The sequence below is a fragment of the Euprymna scolopes genome, chromosome 21 (assembly GCF_053919585.1).
Source record: "Euprymna scolopes isolate OS-2025 chromosome 21, ASM5391958v1, whole genome shotgun sequence".
NCBI lineage: Eukaryota > Metazoa > Mollusca > Cephalopoda > Sepiida > Sepiolidae > Euprymna > Euprymna scolopes.
In genome coordinates this window covers 83,693,818-83,716,772 of record NC_136502.1, presented here as the reverse complement: position 1 = coordinate 83,716,772, position 22,955 = coordinate 83,693,818, and the positions used below count along the sequence as shown (strand labels likewise).

Here is a 22,955-nt window from a genome sequence, read left to right as displayed (position 1 = left end):
TCCTTAACATTTAGTGTTTTGGGCTCAAATCAAATTATAAAGTTAAATCCATATCCAAGTAACCTATATCTAAAATTTCAAGTATTTAGACCCAAAATTGGTGGAGGAGTTTGGTAGATTTCTCAAAGGTCAAATCCTTAAACTTTGACGCCTTGACAGCCAAATTTCTGGCCGAAAACCGATTAAAAATATTTTCCCAAATCTCAATACCCCTTATGTCAAATCTCGAGTCTGTGGACCGAAAATTGACAGAAATATTTGGTAGGGAAGTGTAGACAAACAGACAGACAGACAGTCAGACAGACCGTCAGACAGACAGACACACATGCAGATATTTTCATTTTTATAGATATATACATAATCAAAAATTCTTATGAAAATCAGTTGGTTTTGTTGTGCCTACTATAATTCACTAATAAGGTAAATAAATTATATTATTATTATTATTATTTTTTCAACATGTTAAAACAAGAGAGAGGAATGGGCTGGGTGGAGGAGGTAGAAGGAGGGAAATAATGGGAGATGGGTAAAGAGAGAAAGATAGAGAGACGGTTAGAGAGAAAAGGAGAGAGATAAATGTTACACACACTACTTAATTTCTTCTATTTTGTTATTTTTTTCTCTGGCCTCGGGCAATGCCGGGTAGCCCTATTAGTCACCCATGAAGGCCAAGAGCCACTCAAGGAGATGGAATGATTATCAGTCAAAAGATGAAGAATACTTTGGGAATACTAACATTAATATGATTAATATTTGATTATTTATGGAGAGATTTCTAACAAGGATTTATTGACATTAGCTTTGAAGGTCTCCCACCACAAGAAATGTCATATCAGGGTCAAAAAATAGGATTGAAAAGTTAGAAGCCCTCTGGAGGGACATTGACCCGTAAAAAGTGCCTGGACAGTCTCATTGGTGTTCCCTGGTAGGGGCGCCTCAGGCGATTAACAATAAACTAACTCCTTTTCAAAGAGAAAAGGCAAAGCCTGAGAGGGTGGACCTCCTAGAACTGCACAAAACCAGCATTACACCACAACCAACAGGAACAAGATCATTACAGGAATGGTCTAATCTCTGTTGATTTTTGAGCCCAGCGCCTAAAAAAACTGGGAAGTTGTAATCAATGTGGAAGTAGTCCCACAGTAATGTATTCCACGAGAAGGAAGCCCTTGTGGAAAATCTGTGTCTATAAAAATTCTGCCTGATACGAGGCACATGGAGGAAGAGAGAAATATCTTTTTTCATTGTGGTAGAAATATGAGTTCTTGCTGTAAATGTCTTACAAGGAGGAACTAAGCGTCTTCCATGGAGTTGATAAAAACTAGCAATGTGTTTGCAATAAGAAAGCGCTCGTAGGGAAGATAAATCTTTTTCTTTTTATCATCATTTTTACCGTGTGTCTTTTTTATGATTCAGAATTACAATTAGCAGCAGCTGCCTGCCACCACAGCAGTATGCTTTTATCGTTCTCCTGCAAGTGTTGAAGCATAGCATGTTATCAGTCACACACTTATATAAGGTCCCTTTTGTTTACTTGTTAAGCTTGTCTTACAGTAATAAAAAAAAATCCATTTATTATACTACAGTTATAAACTTATTCAGCAACTACTAAAAAATAGACAATATTTGATATTTTTAATAAAATTTATATTTATTAATGAAAAATGATTTAATTACTACTGCTGAATAAAGCACATTTTTAATTTTATTTGTGTAATCGGTTATAGTCAATTAATGTACTTCCTAATTTTCTGCGGAGCGCTACCAGAAGCATTGACAAGCCAAATCAGTTCCTTTGCTTTTATTATGTATTGGATACGTTTTTATTATCATGTTTGTAATTTGGTTATTTTGATTTCAATAATTTTATTTTTTATTTAATAATTTTATTTTTATTTTAATTTCAATAATTTTATTTTTATTTTAATTTCAATAATTTTATTTTATTTTTATTTCAATAATTTTATTTTCATTTAAATTTCAATAATTTTATTTCAATTTCAATAATTTTATTTTTATTTTAATTTCAATAATTTTATTTCAATTTCAATAATTTTATTTTTATTTTAATTTCAATAATTTTTTTTTTAATTTCAATGATTTTATTTTTATTTTAATTTCAACAATTTTATTTTTATTTCAATTTCAATAATTTTATTTTTATTTCAATTTCAATAATTTTATTTTTATTTCAATTTCAATAATTTTATTTCAATTTCAATAATTTTATTTCAATTTCAATAATTTTACTTTTATTTCAATTTCAATAATTTTATTTTTATACTTTCATAAACATATATTTATTATATGCATTCAAATAAAAAAATTTTAATAAAAAAAACTTATTTTTCCAATTTCATAAACATATATTTCTTATAAAATTTCAAATAAAATAAAAACTTATTTTTTAAATTTTGTTATTAAAAGTGCAAATAAAGACTAATCGTGTTATTTTTTATCTTTTTATAATTTTGCTAATTTTTATTGTATTCTTTTTAATTTCTTTTTTTTTTTTTATATATATTTCGCTTCACAATAGAAATACTGAAGAACAATAGAAGTGAAGGAACTGATTTGTCTTGTCACTGCTTCCGGTGGCGCTCTGCAGAAAATTAGGAAATATGTTAGTTGACTATGCAGTAATGTTATAAGTCATTGTTATGAAGAATCTTTGGTTCAAAAGTGTCGTTACTAGTAGTTGAAGGGAAGTAATTTTGAGAAATGCCTTTTTATAGTCTTATGTAGTACAAGGGAAATAACTCGTATTACTCTGAATAAACAATGTAGTTGTTGCAAGAATAAGGTAGCAAACAGATTAATAATGCTTTTGATCTGTGACGATAAATTAAATAGATTCTCAAAATTTGAGAAAATTTTTATCATTTTCCAACCATGATGAGAGCTCAACTCCATAAAATGAAAACTTTTAAAAACTTTATTTGTATCGATTTTTCATACAGTTTTACACGTAGCAGTTTTAAGATTACATTGAAATATTTGAGGACACTTTGTAAAAGAATTCTTTAACGAGTCTGACACTTCTCTCCACAATTCGTTTCTTTTTTCTTTTTTTTTTTTACCTTTGATTTTAAAGTGATTCAAACCCATAAAATTATATTGATTCTAAAACTGAGCAAATTTCACTCATCAAAGTTTAACTTGACAAAATTAGAACTTTCTTTATGTCCATATGTTTACTTGTGTGATCTTCATTGTTAGTGTTAATGAATATACAGTGGTTACCGAGACAACAACGTAGTAATTGCTAATGGTGGAAATTTGGTATAATTTGATTATTTAAGGGACGGTGCAACAAGAAACTTGTTTACATTGGACTTGAAGACAACCATATTGTAGTCAGCTGGAAAGCAGGCCAGCAGAACAGAGGTCTTCAAGCAGGCAGTTCTAGGAAAGGAGCTTTGTTGTCATGGTGTTGTTTTAAGCAATCAAGTTATTAGTTTAGTTATGTCCCTTTTGGTCCTCTTTATGTTAGGTGTAGAGGACTAGGATATATATATCCTAATCCCATTACAAGAGAAAATAATGAAACGAATGGAATGAAGGAAACAAAAACTCAATTGCTGGATAAAATAAACCTGTCGTTTATTTACTGTTGAAAAATGAATGCTTTAGGTATAACACGTGTTCATGTCCACGTTCGGGTGTAACCATCGTTTGTTGCGGGACTGGTGGTGTAGAAAGAAAAGGAAATGCGTGTTCATCTCACGTTTGGGTCTCTATCATTTGTTCGCACATGGGAAGAAAAGTGAATAATGTAGTGGAAATGGGAATGATAGTCCAGCGTGTAGACAAAGACAAATATAGAGGGTTGACAGCAAAGCCGTGCGCCATGTTAGCAGATAGCTATGCGAAGGTATTCTCAGGGACAAGTTGTATATATATAGAGAGAAAGAGTGAGAATATCAATCCAGTTCATGGAGAGAGAAAGCGTATAAGGTGTACATACTGTTTGTTAGCTTTTTGCCCCACATGGTAGCAAGTGGCGTGAGGCGCGCGCGTGCGCATGCCTGCCGAAACGGCGGCTGGTCCGTAGACCACTCACCTCGGCAGGCGAGTTGGAAAGGGAGGAAGCAGCTTATTGCTCTTGCTTTTATAGTTGTTTCCGGTGGTCTTTTGCGCATGTGTGGATTTCCTTTGAAAGGGGAAATGACGTTGTCCATGTGTGTGTACGTGTGCACGTATGTGAGTACATGTGTGTACGTTAGCGTGTGTGTGTATACACGTGAATGTGAGTGTATATACGCGAACATGAATATATGTACGTGTGTGGACGTGCATGCGTATGTTTGTGTGCGTATGTATATGACAAGTAATATAGCTTGAGATGTGAACGCATGTTTTTGTGTGAGACTAGAAAAGGCTCGCGCATAGATTGAGATAGTTGAATTTGCGACATTTGGCATAAAATGGCCAATAAAATCTTAAACCAAATTTAGTTCAATTCTTGTGTATTTTATTTGCAATAAATTGTTTGGAGGAAATTTTTTTAGAAATAAAATTTCTCAAAAAATGTTTATGCCAAAACTCATTTTGTCGATAAGGTCATTTCGTTGAGCAAAGTATAAGCATTTGTTGGAACTCTTATTGTTATTCCCAAATTAACATGTGTACCATAACAGTCACATATGAGAAAAAAAAAGGGGTTTCTTATTTTGCACTCCAAGCATCCATTTTATGGGATAAACAATAACAATACATGACCAGAGAAATGTTTTCCGAGCAATCAGAAACGACTACACATTTCTTCATTAACAGGCTGTATGGCACTTTCCCTATTTCTCATATCTACTGCAACTGTATCTAATACATGTGTGATTTTTTGGGAGAAAATAATATTGGAACTTGAGCACAAGTCACCAAGTCTTTATTATACTTTGTTGGTTTTGTTTCCTTTCATTTTTTTTCTGTTGGTGATTTATTTCAATGTCTTTTTAAATGAAGAAAATGGCAACATATATATATATATATATATATATATATATATATATATATATATATATATATATATATATATATATATATATAGTAATTTATAAAATATATATGGCGATTAAGCTACACTGAATATTCGGCATTTCATCCACTCTAGGATTGGTCAGGCTTATGCGCGAATTCGCATATAAGCCTGACAAATCCTAGAGAGGATGAAACGCCAAATATTTAGTGTAGCTTAATCGCCATATATATCTTATAAATTACTAACTAGCTTTACCTACGTATTGAGCACTTTTGAAGTAAATACTTAAAGTTTACGCATAAGTCTATACTTTCGTATATTAATTTTATGTGAGTAAATGAAGTAGTTATATATATATAAAATAAGAACATGCAAAAGTAATCTTTTAGATATCTGTTATACACCTAACTTCCCCAGGTGTTTTTTTTTTTTTATATATTTTAATCATGCAAAAACAGATGCTAAAGCTTTAGTTCTGGAATTGAGTTATGTTTGAAAAAAAAAAAAAAACATCGATTTAAATCTTTCTTGTTGCAATATTTTTGATATAACGAGAAGGGTATGATTAAAGAAAATTGGAAGTTTCTACTTCTAGACACTGGCGATAGGAACTGATCAATCAAATTGAGCCATGCTCTGCTAGCAACCAATCAGACACCGGATTCACTCAATAAAACATACTTTAGAATTCCCACAAATAATTTTTTATGTTCACAAGAAAAGGACTCTTGCTTGTCATATACAAACTTTTACAGTTCAAGACTTACATAGATGAGCTATCCACCAAAAACTCTAGGATATTATATATATATATATATATATATATATATATATATATATATATATATATATATATATATATATATGAAATAAGAATATGGTTGAAAATGTAACTAAAAGCAAAATCATTCAAACAAAATATCGATTATACCTGGAAGTCGGGTTCTTCTAGTTTCAGTGTCACTCCAGCCATCATCACTATCGGTGTGAGCTGATATCAACTCTCTCTGAACATCAGGAATCATCATTTGAATTTGCTCTTTTGCTTCAGCGTCTTCTATTTCCTGAAGAAGATAAAAACGTATCTATATAAGTATACAATAAAACATTGATAAATCAAAAAAAACGCAACACATACAAATGATAGTTTTAATATGATATACTAAAGTAATCTCTTAGATATCTTTTATTGGACTAAAGCTAACTTGATTAAATTTTTGTTCCCAAGTGTGAAAATTAAAGAAATGGAATTTGTCAAATGAAGGTCGAATAACGGTGTTACGAGTATGCATGCATAACGTAATAGCTATTGGTTCATGTTTTAATTTTTAGCCTTGCAGCAAACATGTCTTCATAAGTCAGGTATTAACGGCAACGGAAAAAAGTAAATCGTAAGCTAAACTTTTTGGTTTTGGTTCTCGGTGGTGGTGCACAGGTCAATTTTTTTTTAAATTACTCTATACTGGGTCCAATATAATATAACAAATACAAAAAATGCATTAATGGAAATATCATATTTAAGCATATTTTATGACTGAGCAATGTCCATTTATTTACGAAACAAATACATAGTAGATGTTATGCCCCTCTTCAAATTTATATATGTAAAAAAGTGAGAATGTGAGTGAGTGTGTGTGTGTGTGTGAGAGAGAGGACAACTCTCAACCTATATACTCAACAATTTTTATCTACAGGCTTGAAATTTGGTATATAGGGTATTCAGACATGTTAAAAACCTTTTAATCAGTTTTCATCAAGAAAAAGGGCTGCTAAGGGGTCAAAATTGAACAATTTCTTGAAGGTTCAAGGTTTTTGGTGGAGTTTATAACCTTGAATTTGGTGGAGTTTATAACCTTGAATTTGGAGTTTATAACCTTGAATTTGGTGGAGTTTATAACCTTGAGTATTCCTCCTAATAAATCATCATCTGGCCAATAATGCACTGACATAAGGCAAAGATATAAAGTAAAGTTAATTATAATTTGATTAATTATTAGACCTGGAAAATATGACTTGTGTAACCAGTAAATGGAAGTCTAACTACTGCTTCAACCAAGTACCTGACATTTTATATCGATGATAATAAAGATGAATGGTAAATAAGCTTATTGGAATAAAGAATTCCATATGCAGCATGTGTCTTCAGATGGATATGCCGGTTTTAGACAAATTAAATTAGATTGAATGGAATTAAAGGATTGAAGTGTGTGTGTGTGTGTGTGTGTATATATATATATATATATATATATATATATATATATATATATATATTTAAATAAGGGAGTAGTCACCAACAATGTGTATTTTTTAACATTATTTTATTATTCCGTGTCTTGGTTTTTCATTGAGAATTTAGGTGCGTTTCAGACGTTCTGTGAAGCGTCCTCATCAGAAATTATTTTCAAATGTGTTGGAGATGTAAAAATGGTGATTTTCGTAGTTTATTTGAAGTGTTTACAAGGGGTGGAGGCTTGTAAGTGTTTATTATTCATTGGCATGTTCAATTTTTATTACTCTTTTATTGGGCTTTTCCAGGCTGCTGACCTGGCTGTAGTCACTCTCTCTTTCTGCTAATGTTTTAGAGAAAAAAACATTAGCAGAAAGAGATATTAACCGATTGGCATTGCTAAAAAAGAAAAAAAAATATATTAACCGATTGTCGTTGTTTTCTAAGTATTACAATCGTGCAAAAAAAAAACAAAAACAAATAAAATTAAACATATTAACTGATTGTCGTCGCTAAATAGGAAACAAAATTAAACATATTAACCGATTGTCGTCACTCTCTATAGATTACAGTCGTGCTAAAAAAAACAACAAAAAAAATTAAACATATTAACTGATTAGCATTGTTTTATAGCAAAGACAATAACTTTTTTTTTTTTGTGAGTAAATTTTTACATTAGTTCCACCTCCACAATTTTCTTTAACATGACGACTTTTATAGGTTTTCGACTATGCTGTTCATGAAAATCTTATACAACTTTGGCAGAGACAAGTACTTTTCTACAGATTACAATTGTGCTGAAAAAAAAATACAAACAAAATTAAACATATTAACCGATTAGCGTTGCTCTATAGAGAAAATAATAACTTTTTTGTGTGGCTATATTTTTACATTAGCTCCACCTCCACAATTTTCTTTAACATAACACTTTTTATAGCTTTCCGACTATGCTGATTACGAACATCTCATTTAACTTTGGCAGAGACAAGTACTTGTATGGTTGCTGGTGTCTATTCCGAAAACCATGTCTTAAACATGCTGAGGTTGGGGTTGGCCACCAACAACCGTACTTTTATTTTTTATGAGGGGCGGGTCCTGCTAGTGTGTGTGTGTGTGTGTATATATATATATATATATATATATATATATATATATATATATATATATATATATATATATATATATATATATATATACTAGCAGAAAGACCCAACAGTGCTTGTTTTGATGAGGATCAATATTTTTACTATGCTTATAAAACCTTATTACTTCCATGGAAAAATTTATGTATATGATATAAATTTCATCAAAATAAGATATCTTTGAAGTTTTAAAGACGGTTCAGTCCTAATAGCTCTCTTAGGCTAGGAGGGCATTTAGAGATTTGTGAGTATTTTCACTGTTTTTCCCAGTAAATTATATATAAAAATACACTTTTAGATTTACTGTAGATTCTCTAACCTTTCTTTCTATAGGGAATACATACATCTCACACACACCTACACACAGAAATTAAGTTTTATATATATAGATGTATATATAGATAGATCTAAGTATATAGAAAGCGATAAAATGGGAGAGAACGAATGAGAGAGAGAGAGAGAGAGAGAGAGAGAGAGAGAGAGAGAGAGAGTGCGAGATGGAGGGAAAGCATTACATACTAAATATCTAAAAATAAATTTGGTACTGGTGCATATTAAGAACCGGATTTCTGTAAATGTCGGTTCAGGTTTGACCAGTATACGATATAAAACCGCTGAAATATGTGGACTGCTGCTGATCAAATCTTAAAAACGCTAGGAAACATAACATTTATCGGAGAAGCAAATGAAAAACAATAAAATAAAATAAAATAACTACCTACCGTAAGTTTCATGAATAAATATTTTAAAATTTTTTTATTTTATTTCAAGAAAAATCTTCAAATAATATTCTTTTGAAACAATATTCTTTGATTTCATAAAATTTTCTTAAAAAAAAAATTCAGAGGAAGAGAAGGAGGGTGGAATCCAAATTGCACACACGTCGTGTATTTCCGGATAACTTGGACGAGTGCCTATCTATTTATAGAATAAAAGTCGTTACGTTCAGATGTGTAAAATATTTAATTTACATTTTTTTTTTGTTAAAAAAGTTCTAACTTTTTTTTTTTTTATAAAGTCCTAAGTTTATCTACTCTAATAGAGAATAATTTCCGACATTTTTTTTTTATCGTTAGTTTCCGGCATTTTGTTTGTTTTTATCGTTTACTTTGTAGCATGGGGGGGGGTGACGAATAAGACAGGAGAATACAGACAAATACATAAATAAAACAAGAAAAACAAGTTTAAAAACAAGGTAACATAAAAAAACATTTAGGATGAGTTTTAAAAAAATACTTAACATGTTTGCCATAGTGTTCCGTCCGCCGTCTTTTTGCCAACTGGTAGCTGGCATGTCGTCGTGTCTTTCTAGAGCGTAAGAAGATTTCTATTTCCGGATAACTTGGACGAGTGCCTATCTATTTATAGAATAAAAGTCGTTACGTTCGGATGTTTAAAAGATTTAATTTACATTTTTTTTTTTCACTATTTTCAGTTTCAAATTTTTCCAACTAAACAAGTTAGACATTTGTTCAGCATACTTTTACGATAACACTCATGAGAACAATCAGATATACATATCATAGCCTCGCCGCCGAGTGGGAAAGTGGAGAATATCATGAGAAACCGAAAAGCAAATATGTCAATGAAAGGAAAGATCTTCAATGAATATGTACTACCCGTCATGATCTACAGTAGTGAAACATGGGCCCTGAAAACTCGCCAAAGTGAAATCTTGGCAGTAGCACAAAGGAAGATGGAGAGGATAATGTCAGGCATCACTCTACAAGACAGAAAGACAAACATCTGGACCCGCCAACAAACAAGAGTTATTGACATCAATGCTGCCATCCAAACATCCAAACACATTGATTGATATTCCAAATAAGCAAGTGCTCTGCCCCACCCTGTACAACATATTTTAAAATAAAAAATAACGTTAATTGTCTATTTTATTAAAACATCTGAATTTATAGCCAAAAATCTTTCAAATAAAAATGATACTAGAAATGTAATTCTTATTACATTTCCAGGATAATTTTCTGGATCAAAGTTAGCATCATATCCAGCAATGAACAGAGTAACAAATCATTATGCACACAAGTTGAAAAGAGGCATAAGAAAGCATACACACGACTGTCTGAGCTGAGCATGACAAAACTGACATCTGCATATAAAACCCATACATGCATAGAAACATGATCAAAAAGTATTTGCACAGACATATGCAATCGTTAAAGCCAGAACGCACAAGGTAAAAGATAAATGGATATTTAAATTACTTGGAATGGAATTAAGGGCTACAGAAATTCACAAAACTGAAAGCATAAAGTAAAGATGTCCTAACTTGAAAAAGTTTGATTCTTCATTACCAATGCATAGGACAGTTACGAAAATATACATGGCAATTAAGCTATGCAGAATTTTCCATGTTTTATCCTTGTGAGGATTGGTCAATATATTGCATTAAATTGATGTGAGTCCTCGTTTGCTTGTCTTTATATATACACGTAAGTTTGCTAATTAGTCAATCATATTCTTTGTTATTACTGCTCCAATTTTCTACAGCCAATTGTTACACATTTATTAAGAAACGGTTGATTTGATCTGTAATTCACCTCTTTCTTTGTTCATTTTTGGAGGAAACTGGCCCTCTCTCTGACTGTCGCTTTGGTTTGTCTGTTTGTTTATCTCTCTCTCTCTCTCTCTCTCTCTCTCTCTATATATATATATATATATATATATATATATATATATATAAACACCCACCCACACACACACACACATGTATATATATAGAGAGAGAGAGAGAGAGAGAGAGAGAGAAAGAGAGAGAGATAATAAAGCTAACTGTGTGTTTATGTGTGAGTACACGAATAGGCTCCTATATGATCAATCATACAAAACTGACCACATACAATGATAGAATAGGTATCGAGGATCAAAAATGGGTATGTTACATTTTGAACAAAGGTAGTTCATTAAAGTTGTGGGGTCTGTGTATGCGCCTGGCCCCTAAAATATGGAAATATAAAAAACATAGTATATTTTTGAACCCAGTCAACGACGAGTACTTCTGCTAGTATATATATATATATATATATATATATATATATATATATATATATATATATATAAGTTTAAAGTTAAGATCTGAGGTTAAGTTCAAAACTTTGCTCTGTACGTATATACTAGACTACCCGTGACCTGTTGGGTCACTATATTATATTAGCTATGGAACTAATATATGAGCGTGACACTTGTGACATAACAGAAACATTTCCATGAAAGTATTTTAAAATGAAAAAAGAATATAGATAGATTTCTATGAGTCGTTCTGTTTATAATTGTTTATTTTTGAAAAAAAAAACAAACAACAAAACTTACAGCCATTGAATTATAAGTGGTTTGCCATACTTATTGGTAAATGTGCACTGAACAGATAACATAATACTTAAAGTTAAATTCAAATTTTGATATATCTTTTAATTTAAACTCGACCCCCCCCCAAAAAAAAACAATTGGGACACTGAAAACGTACAGTTAAACAATACGTTTTATTGTCACGTTAATTATTTATTTGTAACACAATTAAAAAAAAACAACATATTTTCGTGGTTATTTATTTATGTTGGTAGTGTAGAAAAAAATGTATGAATGTTTTTAAAAAAGGTGTATTAAAAAATGTAGAATAAATTAAAAAAGAGGAAGGTGGTAGGTAAATCACCGTCGTAAAATGCTCTTATGGTTGTCAATGGGTTATAGTAGATTTATTTGTTAGAAAATTGCGTTAAAATAACTAAAACGTAATACGGAAATGGACGATGTAAAACAAATAAAAAAAGCAGAAAGTATTAACAATTGTTTATTTGAATGATTTAAACACAAAAAAATTGGGATGCTGAAAACGTACACAGTAAAACAACACGTTTTATTGTTGTGTTGATTATTTAGTATAATATATATTGTATATACGAAACAGGTCAATGATTATATGTATTATTTCTAATCACGTTTTGCATTTGATTCCCATTTGTTGAAGTTTTTTATTCAATAAATTTAAGATATTCGTTTTTCTAAGGACATCCGTTTCTTCAAACAAAACTGGTCCAGCGATTTGTGTTTATTTGTTTACAGCATTATGGGTTTATGTTTACGTACGCCACAGGAAGTCGTAAACCGGATGTTTGGTTACAACACCCGTTACAAAGTCATTTGAGTTTTATAATTATATATATATATATATATATATATATAAATGAATAACAATTCAGCTACATTTCAAATTATAAGATGTTATTCAGCAACATATATATATATTATATATTTTATTATTATATAAAAATATGTATTATGTATATTATATATACATTATATTATATATATATATAAATTATTATATATATATTTTATATATATTATCTATATTATATATATACATATATATAATATATATACTATATGTATATTATATATGTTTATATTATATGTATTATATATTATATGTATTACATATATATATATCTATTATACATTATGTATTATATATATTTATATTATATGTATTATATATATGTATTACATATACATATATGTATTATATATATATAATATGTATTATATATATACGTATTTTATATATATATTATATGTATTATATATATACATTATATGTGTTATATATGTATATATTACATGTGTTATATATATATTACATGTGTTATATATTAAATGTTATATATATATGTGTGTTATATATATATTATATGTGTTATATATATTATATGTGTTATATATATAATATATCTGTTATATATTATATGTGTTATATATAATATGTGTTATATATATTATATCTGTTATATATATATTATTTATATATACATTATTTATATGTACATTATTTATATATTTATATTATATATATATTATATCTATATATGTATTTTATATATATATATTATATATATTATATATATATATTATATACATATATTATATGGTTTATGTTTATACATTATATATATATTATATATGTATATTATATGTGTTATATGTATGTATATTATATGTATATTATATATATTATGTGTTATATATATATCATATATATATTATGTGTTATATATGTATATTATATGTGTTATATATATTATATGTGTTATATATATTATATGTTATATATATGTGTTATATATAGTGTATTTGTTATATATATATATTATATGTGTTATATATATATATATATTATATGTGTTATATATACATTATAGATGTTATATATATATATATATATATATATGTTATATATATTACATGTGCTTTTATAGCAATATATTATATATATTATTACTATATATTTTATATATTATATATATATTATACTAGCAAAAGTACCCGTCGTTGACTGGGTTCAAGAACAGCTTACAGAAAATGGACTCTGATTTATTAAAGCATGATAGGTTATGAAAAGGAAGGGCTGTAATGAGATAGCTTCGAATTTGGGCATATCAAAACCAAAGCCAAATATCATGAAAGTAAAAATAAAATAGATAAACCCCATAATTTATTATACCATACCTGTTCACACTGAAACACTTATCACAATATTCTGTGGATCTATATTAAAAACCTTTTTAAACTTTGTGACATATTTCAATTCTATGGAGGTCAGGCACAAACGAACACCCCATAATTTTATTATACCATATTTCTTCAAACTGAAACATAATTATCAAAGTATACTTACGCAGATAGATATGAAAAGTCTTTATTAAAGTTTTTGCCCATTTCCATTCTATGGAGGCCAGGCGCGAACGCAGACCCCACAATTTTTATTTTACCATACCTATTTTAGTTAAAACATGCCTATCAAAGTATTCTTATGTACATCTATATCAAAAACACTTGTAAACGTTTTTTTTTAATTTTTTAATTTTTTATTTCCATACTTTGTGGACCAGGCGCGAACGCAGACCCCACAATTTTAATGAACCACTGTTCTGCCAGATCAAACATACCCATTCCTGTGTCTCGATACATCTTCTATCATTAGAATATCATTAAAATAGTCAACCACACACACTCAGACATTCAGCTTTATATTATAGATACATACATATATAAATTATTATATATATAAATTTTATATATATTATATATATATTAAATATACATACATATATATATTTTATATATATATATATATTATATATGTTTATATTATATGTATTATATAATATATATATTACATATATATATGTATTATATTTTATATATTTATATTATATGTATTATATATATGTATTACATATACATATATTATATGTATTATATATATAATATGTATTATATATATACATTATATGTATCATATATATATAATATACGTATTATATATATATTATATGTATCCTATATATACATTATACGTATTATATATATATATATTATGAATATAATATAGATTATATATATATATATATATATATATATATATATATAAATGTATTATATGTATTATATGTATTATATATATATATATTATATGTATATACATATATTATGTTTATATATATTTTATGTATATATATATATAATTTATGTATTATATATATATTATGCATATATATATATTATATATATATTGTATGTATTATATATATTATTTGTATTATATATATTAGAGTATTATATATATGTGTTATATATATATTATATCTATTATATATATGTGTTATATATCATATGTGTTATATACATATTATATGTGTTATATATATATTATATGTGTTTTATATACATTATATGTGTTACATATGTATATCTTATATGTGTTATATATATGTGTTATATATTGTATGTGCTATGTATATATATATATATATATATATATATATTATATGTGTTATATATATATATATATTATAAGTGTTATATATATAAGTGTTATATATATATATAATATGTTTTATATATATTATATGTGTCATATATTATATGTGTCATATATATATTATATATGTTATATATTATTTATATATATTATTTATATATACATTATTTATATATATATTATTCATATATACATTATTTATATATATATATTATATATATATTATTTAAGTAACCTATATATAAAATTTCAAGTGTTTCCACCCGAAATTGGCGGAGGAGTTTGGTAGAATTTTGAAAGGTCAAATCGTTGAACTTTTACCCCTTAGCAGCCAAATTTCTTGCCGAAAACCAATTAAAAAGATTTCCCCAAATCTTAATACTCCTTATGTCAAATCTCGAGTCTGTAGACTGACAACTGACAGAGTAATTTGGTAGGGAAATGTACACACACAATTTCACATTTATAGATATATAGATAATACAAATATAAGGAATAGATGTTGGCCCAAAGTGATCTTCCTATCTATGGCTCTTACTGAATCATGTCCGAATAATTATAGCCAAACTATATTTTATAAATAAAAAAAATCATAACAAATAAACAGCCATTTTTATTATTTAGCACGTCGATATAAACAGTAAGGAATCATTAGATTTTTACCACATACATGTAAACTTACCTCCTGAATTACGCTCTTTATATATATATGTGTGTGTGTGTGTGTGTGTGTATATGCATGTATTTTTTTTATCTTAATTTGTAGTTTTGAAAAAAAAAAAAAAACCCAAAAAACAATGATTCCATTTACAGGACATAATTCGAAAGATTTGCTTCTCTTAGATCGAAACCACATAGGAATTAATGGCACATGCGCGACAGAAGTTCTCTGAATTAACATTCAAAGCAATTAATCTTAGCCATTAAACAATGAACTCGGGGGAGTATAGAAGCTGATCCTAACAGATTCGTTTCCAATTGAGACACACGAAAGCCGCCTTTGCCAACTGCATCATGATTCTGGGTTTGATCTTTTCACCTGGAAAAACATTATAAAATTGGCGATTTGAGACCACAATTCAACGTTATATACGAAATTGCTAACCCTTTTCCAAATAATTGTCATCATTTTTTCATTTTATTTTTTGGAGACAGAAAAACATTATTGCTTTTTTTTAGGCTCAAAAGTCCCCAGGGGAAACAAATCCTGGTGAAATTGAGCAAACTGTGCAGTTTTAGGCCTTAAATATGTAAATTTGACTAAGTCCATCATTTGCCCTTCCCCCATTTAGTCCAAAAAGTCCCTAAGGTCTTAACATATTTAAGTTCAGTACCATGCAAAACTGCTAAATAGACATACACAGAAAATTTTGGACAAATATGGTAAAATAGTCCCAAAAATGAAATGTTTTTATTAGCCCTGAAAGAGCCCCTGGCTCGCAAAGTATAGACAAACAAAATTATATAGAAATCAGTTAGTTACAACTTTTCAGAAAGTTTTATAAAAATCCAAGGCACCAATTTTTTTTAATAAGCACAAACGTATCAATTTTAGCCATTTTAATCCGAAAGACACCCCTGTGGGGTGGGACAACCGCAGTTTCCTGGAAAATCCGTTCTGTTACTTTTTACTCATATTATGTTTAATGTTTGTGCAAAATTTCAAAAAATTCCAAGGTGTAGTTATTGAGAAAAGTGCGGATGGACGAACGGACGAACGGACAAGGGTGAATTTACAGGTCCACCCTCCTTTTGCTGGGGGACAAAAAAGAAAATGAATGAGTTTTGTCTTCATTACAAATTTTCTTATTTTGACACGAAAACAAATTAAAAAAATGTTTTGTGACAAATATTTCAAAATGGACGAATTATTAGCAGCAGCAAAATTTTTTTGGTGAAAAATAAAAAAATAATTGTAAGAACATTTGAAGAGAAATCAAATTCTAGCAAGAACAAATAATTTAACACAGCAAACTATTAGAGTGTATCTTTAGATGCAGCAGATGCCTTTATTAGATGTGATGACACAAAAGAAATTAAGTGAAGAAAATTTGAATGCTTTCACAGTAAAGGTTATCACGAATTCGATTATTGAATTTGAATATTTCCTTGAATTTGGTATTACGTTTCCATCATACTTTAGAAGACATGCTGACTTGTACAAATGAAAAATGGACGGACGAGACAAAATGTAAGATTACTTATGCAAAAATTAGGCTTGACGAAAATAATATGGAAAAATATGTGAAATCTCTTTTGAAGAAACAGTATCTATTATGTCTAGTATTTTGTGTTGATAGACATTTTAAAAGAATTTTGTCATCCATGATGGAAATCAAAATAGTGAACCTTTTGTGTTATATTAACTAAACTCTTGGGATGGCACTCCTACAGATTTCTGACAATGGACTATTCCTGACGTCACTTCCTGTAACCAGCTTCTGCTCTCGAGTAGTCTGAAGCTGAGATCCAGTGGGAGTGGGTCGTAACCTTATTTTGCCCTTCCAGTCGAGCAGAGTCCAACTCAACCAATATATGTTTCTGTATTTTCTGTTAATATATGTTTCATTTCACTGTTTCGAAGCCTTCTCGTTCTTCTTTCGACATTAAACCACAACATAAACCTTGATCTATTTAAATGTCTATTTTTTATTGAACTAGCGGGGGTACCCGGCGTTGCCCGGGTGTTTGGAGGTGTGCATGTTGGTGATCAAAAAAAGAAAAAAAATGTTTTGGTAGGAAGGTAGGCTCGAAAACAAATATAAAAAAAACGAAGAAAAACAAAACAAAACAAAAAAAACAGCGAAAAAAGTTTTGGGAGAAAGGTAGGCTGGAACCCGATGGGGGAGGGGGGGAGTGCGTTGGTACCCGACGTTGCTCGAGTGTTTGGAGGTGTAAAAGAAAAAAAAAAGTTTGTGGTTAATAGGCTGATGACTTACCCGCCACGCGATGGCAGAGAAGTGAGAAAGTGTGAAATAAAATCATTAAAAACGTGTTGTGACAGGTGCGTGTTTAATGAGGTCAAACATCACGCCACAGGGAATGAAACACGCGCAGCGAATTTAATATCTGTGTACTTAATTAACTGCGGAATAATTCTTTTGGGTTGTTTTTCACACAACTTTGTCTGGATTTGTTTTCCTAATGTGTTGGGAAAAACCAGCTTCCCCTTTATTAGGGGAGTGTGTACAAATGAAACCAATTGTCTGATATGATGGTGAAAACTGACATTGACCAAACGCCCATTTGCTTTCTGGACGCGAGAACCACGCCTTAGTTTCACGTTAGTTTCGGTTTTATACGAAAAAGCCGAATCAACACGAGACAGGCCGAAATAGCAAGAATCGTGTAAAAGTCGCTGTAAATAAATCTAGCCGCGATGCGTGTTTGCAATTCGTACATATTATGATCTACAGGGTATATAAGAAGTTCTAAGCGATAGTAAGCCCCTTGAGAACCCCCCCCTCAAGCCTTTCTTGGACATACAAATACTCTCGCACGCGTTTTGCCTTTTATATATATATATATATATATATATATATATATATATATATATGATTTCTAACAAAGTTAAAGGCATTCATTCATGAATACTGGCTTAGTTAGAGCAAGTCACTGTAGAATGTCATGAAATTCTAAATTTAAAAGAAAATAACACATAACTTAGAGAAAAAAGATGATTGTTTGTACATATATACATGCCAACACAACAGACTATTGAAATAGCATTCTTGAAACAAAATCCGTGTTTGAGTTACTGTAGCTTTCATTTTATAAATTAACTAGTGGGGGTACCCGGCGTTTGGAAGTGTAAAAAAAAAAAGTGTTGGTAGGCAGGCAGGCTCGAACCTGTGATGCAAAGATGGAAAAGAAAGTGAAAGAAAAGCTGAGATCTTACCGCTACACTACGACGCGAGAGGAAGTGAAAAGCGTTCAAATTTAGCGATGTTAATAAAAACGTTGACTTGCTAAGTGAATGATTTCAAACAGGCGCAGAAATGGACGTTGGTTGAAAGCCAATTCAGCTTTCCGCCGTTTCATTTATTTGTTTTCTCACGATGTTGGGGAAATCAATCCCCCCCCCGAAAAAGGGGGAACTCTCAATTGTTTGATATGAAGGGTTTTCCCAACATTGATCAAAGCTAATTGCTTTCAAGACGTCCCGGCATGAAAGGCCGCTGACGGCGTTGCTTTGATGAATTTCGCTTTATTCATACAGAAAAGGATGACCAAACATGCGAAAGAACAGAATATAAGGAATTTTATAAAAGTCGATCAAAACAAATGTAGAGATGACGTCCGTTCGCAAATCGTAGATATTATGATCTAAAGAGTATATAAAAAGTTCTCGAAAATAGTAACCCTCTCGAGAACCCCCCCCCAAAAAAAAACCTTTCTGTGGACATACAAAAACGTGCTCGCCACATTGGCTTATATATATATATATATATATATATATATATATATATATAGATGCTCTTTTTTTTTCCAGAAATATATGACATAAAAGTACCTCCTTCAGAACTAAATGGAATTTCTTTTTAAATCTTTGAATACAAGAAGCAGTATGAATATAGTGTTATAGAAATATAAAATTAAGGAGGGTTAGAAAGGTCCAATGGTCCAATGGTTAGCCTGATATATTCATTGGCATGCTCAAGTGACCCCTTAGAAAATCTAACAATATAGAGATAGAAAAGGATAAGTTCAAGTTTTTAGAGTTTACAATATAACACCAAACCCGAATGCAGTGTCAAGTATGGCACCACCTGAACTGATGTTCGGTCATAAAGTTAGATCAATGATTAATTAAGCTACTACTAGCATAAAAAAATGTCCAAATATCAGAAGCCCAATTAAATATTTCAGTCTTAAATATACAGTTTTCCTCTGGATGTTTAGAAGAGGAAGAGAATTTTGCAAAGATGGCGCTATTACCAAAAGAGTTGCAAAACTATAGAACATGCTACAAAATGAACGTGCAAAAGATATAAATTAATTGAAACTCGAATTCAGTGAGGATTAAATTGCATGAAGAGAAATACCGATGAATATATTTTACTAGTGGGACCCATTAACCAGCGCTGCCTGGTTGTTGTTGGTGGTCACTGCCATCCCTGAACAATTGCAGACACTGGCAATCATAGCCGAAATGAAATAATCTGGCTTTCACTGGCGATTAGTGACGGTTTAAGGCGATGACATGCAGGTACTGTTTAATTTATTTAAAAAAAGAAGAAAAAAGAAATGAAGGGAATGCGTAAATCAGTATGAGTTAACAAAATTATAAATAAATCGTCCATTAGAATAATAATGGAAAGTAAAAACAGAAGTTTTAGATTCTCACTGTATATGAACTGTTTAGAGTGATCGAAATTAGTGGTAGCAGTCGTAGCTGTTTCCGTTTGTTGTTCAAGTCTTCCATAAATAGTATTAGAGTAAATTCTAGTTTTATATTGTCTTTTTTTAACATGAGTATTTTTATATTAAGAACGGCATTTGGAATAGACATGCCAAGCTCCCCATGTAAAGAACGGCGTTTGGAAGAGACACCACCAATCTCCCCATCTTTCGAACGGTGTTTGGAATAGACATCCCTAACATCTCCATGTAAAGAAAAGCTTTTGGGGTTGGCAACCCCTTTTTTGAGGAGGGGGAGAAATAATTCCCCCAAATTTAACCAAGATAATCGTTGTCAGCATACCTACGCTAAAATAAATTGGGAGGGGGTGGCAGTGTCGGTAGGAGTGAAGTAGATTTGTTTATTGCGCATGTACAAACCTGGCAGCGAGTGAATTGCAGTGCATAATACAGGTTTTTATATCCCTATAAGTACTTGTTTCCACAAAATTTGAATGAGATTTTCTTAACCAGCATAGTTGAAAACCTTCGACAGTTGTCATTCTAAAGAAAATTGTGGACGTAGACCTAATGTACAAATTCTCCCCCCCAATAAAAAGTTAACGTGCGCAATCTCGAGAATAAGTTCGTAAAAGAAAATTAAATAAAATATTCGAAATTGGTGAAAACACAAGTATATAACAAATAATTGTTTCCCTATGTAATGAAATTTACGTTAAAACTGTAGTGTAGGTAATCACTGTAAAAATCCGTAATTGTGCATAAAACCAGACCCTAACTTTTAAACACGCCGGTAGGTCTGTCAATTGAGGTATGAAAGCACAAAATAGATACAATGCTTCTGCTATTCTTCAAAACTGCTTAGTTATAAATTTGGGCAAAATATTAAGATATTTTTTGTTAATATTTTTTGTTAATATATTTTTTCAAACATTTTTACGTTTTGTTTTTTCTTTTTCAAATATAATTAGATTTTATTTAAATATATTTCATTTAAATATACTTCATTTAAATATACTTTATTTAAATATACTTTATTTAAATATACTTTATTTAAATATACTTTATTATAATATACTTTATTATAATATACTTTATTTAAATATACTTTATTTTAATATACTTTATTTAAATATACTTTATTTTAATATACTTTATTATAATATACTTTATTTAAATATACTTTATTCAAATATACTTTATTCAAATATACTTTATTTAAATATACTTTATTTAAATATACTTTATTATAATATACTTTATTTAAATATACTTTATTTAAATATACTTCATTTAAATATACTTTAATTAAATATACTTTATTTAAATATATCTTATCTAAACCTGTGCAATTTATTACGATCGTCACCGATTTAAAAATAAATGTTTCGGCGATATCATCTACTGGCTTATTATAGCTATAATGTTTGATTTTAATGTTTTTAACAGATGTGTAATATTCGCATTTTAAAACTGTTGAAATATTTACTGTTGCACATTCACATTTTTAAAACTGTTAAACTCTTTCTTTCGCACATTCACCTTTTTGAAACTGCTAAAACTGCAAAAAACGTGACACATTCATTGTTTTCTTTTCATGTTTCTGTAAATAAATATATTTTTTAAATATCTAAACAGTTTCACAAAATATATAACATATTAAATTAGATAAACATAGTTATTTGACAAGATATGCGATTTAAAAAAATGAATTGATAAAAAGTTTTCACATTTTATATATTTTTATTATAAGATGGTGAAAAACAACATAAAATATAGTTAACTATGAATAAAATTAGTTTAACAGTTTAAAAATGTGAATATTTCACATATGTTAAAAAACATTAAATTCAGACAACATAATAAGTGCAAAGCCAGTAGATGATATTGGTGAAATATTTATTTTTAAATCGGCAACGATCGTAGTAGATTGCGCAGGAGTAAATAAAATATGTTTAAACAAAGTACATTAAAAAAACAACAACTATGTTTGAAAAATATATTAACAAAAAATATCTTAATATTTTGCTCAAATATATAAGTAAGCAGTTTTAAAGAATAGCTGGAGTATTGTATCTATTTAGTGCTTCCATACCTCAATTGAAAGACCTGTTGGTGTGTTTGAAAGTTAGGGTCTGGTTTTATGTGCAATTACCTAGTTTTTATTCCCCTCTCTCTCTCATAGACAAAAACCTATTCGGAGAAGATTATTAACATGATTGAAATCTAACTAATCGTCGGAAAATATGTAAGTAATTTAAATCGGCCACATTATAAGCAAATGTAAAAAAAAGTATAAAGAAGATAAAAAAACCGCCGTTATAAAACAAAGTAAAAGAAAGCCAAAAAATAGCATCGGGTAAGGTTCACTAAGCCGCTCCAAAAGCGAAAAATAAACAATTGTACTGACAC

At 29.4% G+C, this 22,955-nt stretch overlaps 1 protein-coding gene across 2 annotated transcripts in view; it reads right to left on the bottom strand.

Annotated features, from left to right (window-relative positions):
* Positions 1 to 22,955, bottom strand: part of LOC145242530 (protocadherin gamma-B4-like) — a 159,903-nt gene that overhangs the window by 52,322 nt on the left and 84,626 nt on the right. For both annotated transcript variants that reach the window (XM_080105605.1, XM_080105606.1), the window contains one exon: positions 5,910 to 6,042. In XM_080105605.1, the coding sequence (XP_079961731.1) occupies positions 5,910 to 6,042 (133 nt within the window). The remainder of the gene's footprint in view (positions 1 to 5,909; positions 6,043 to 22,955) is intronic.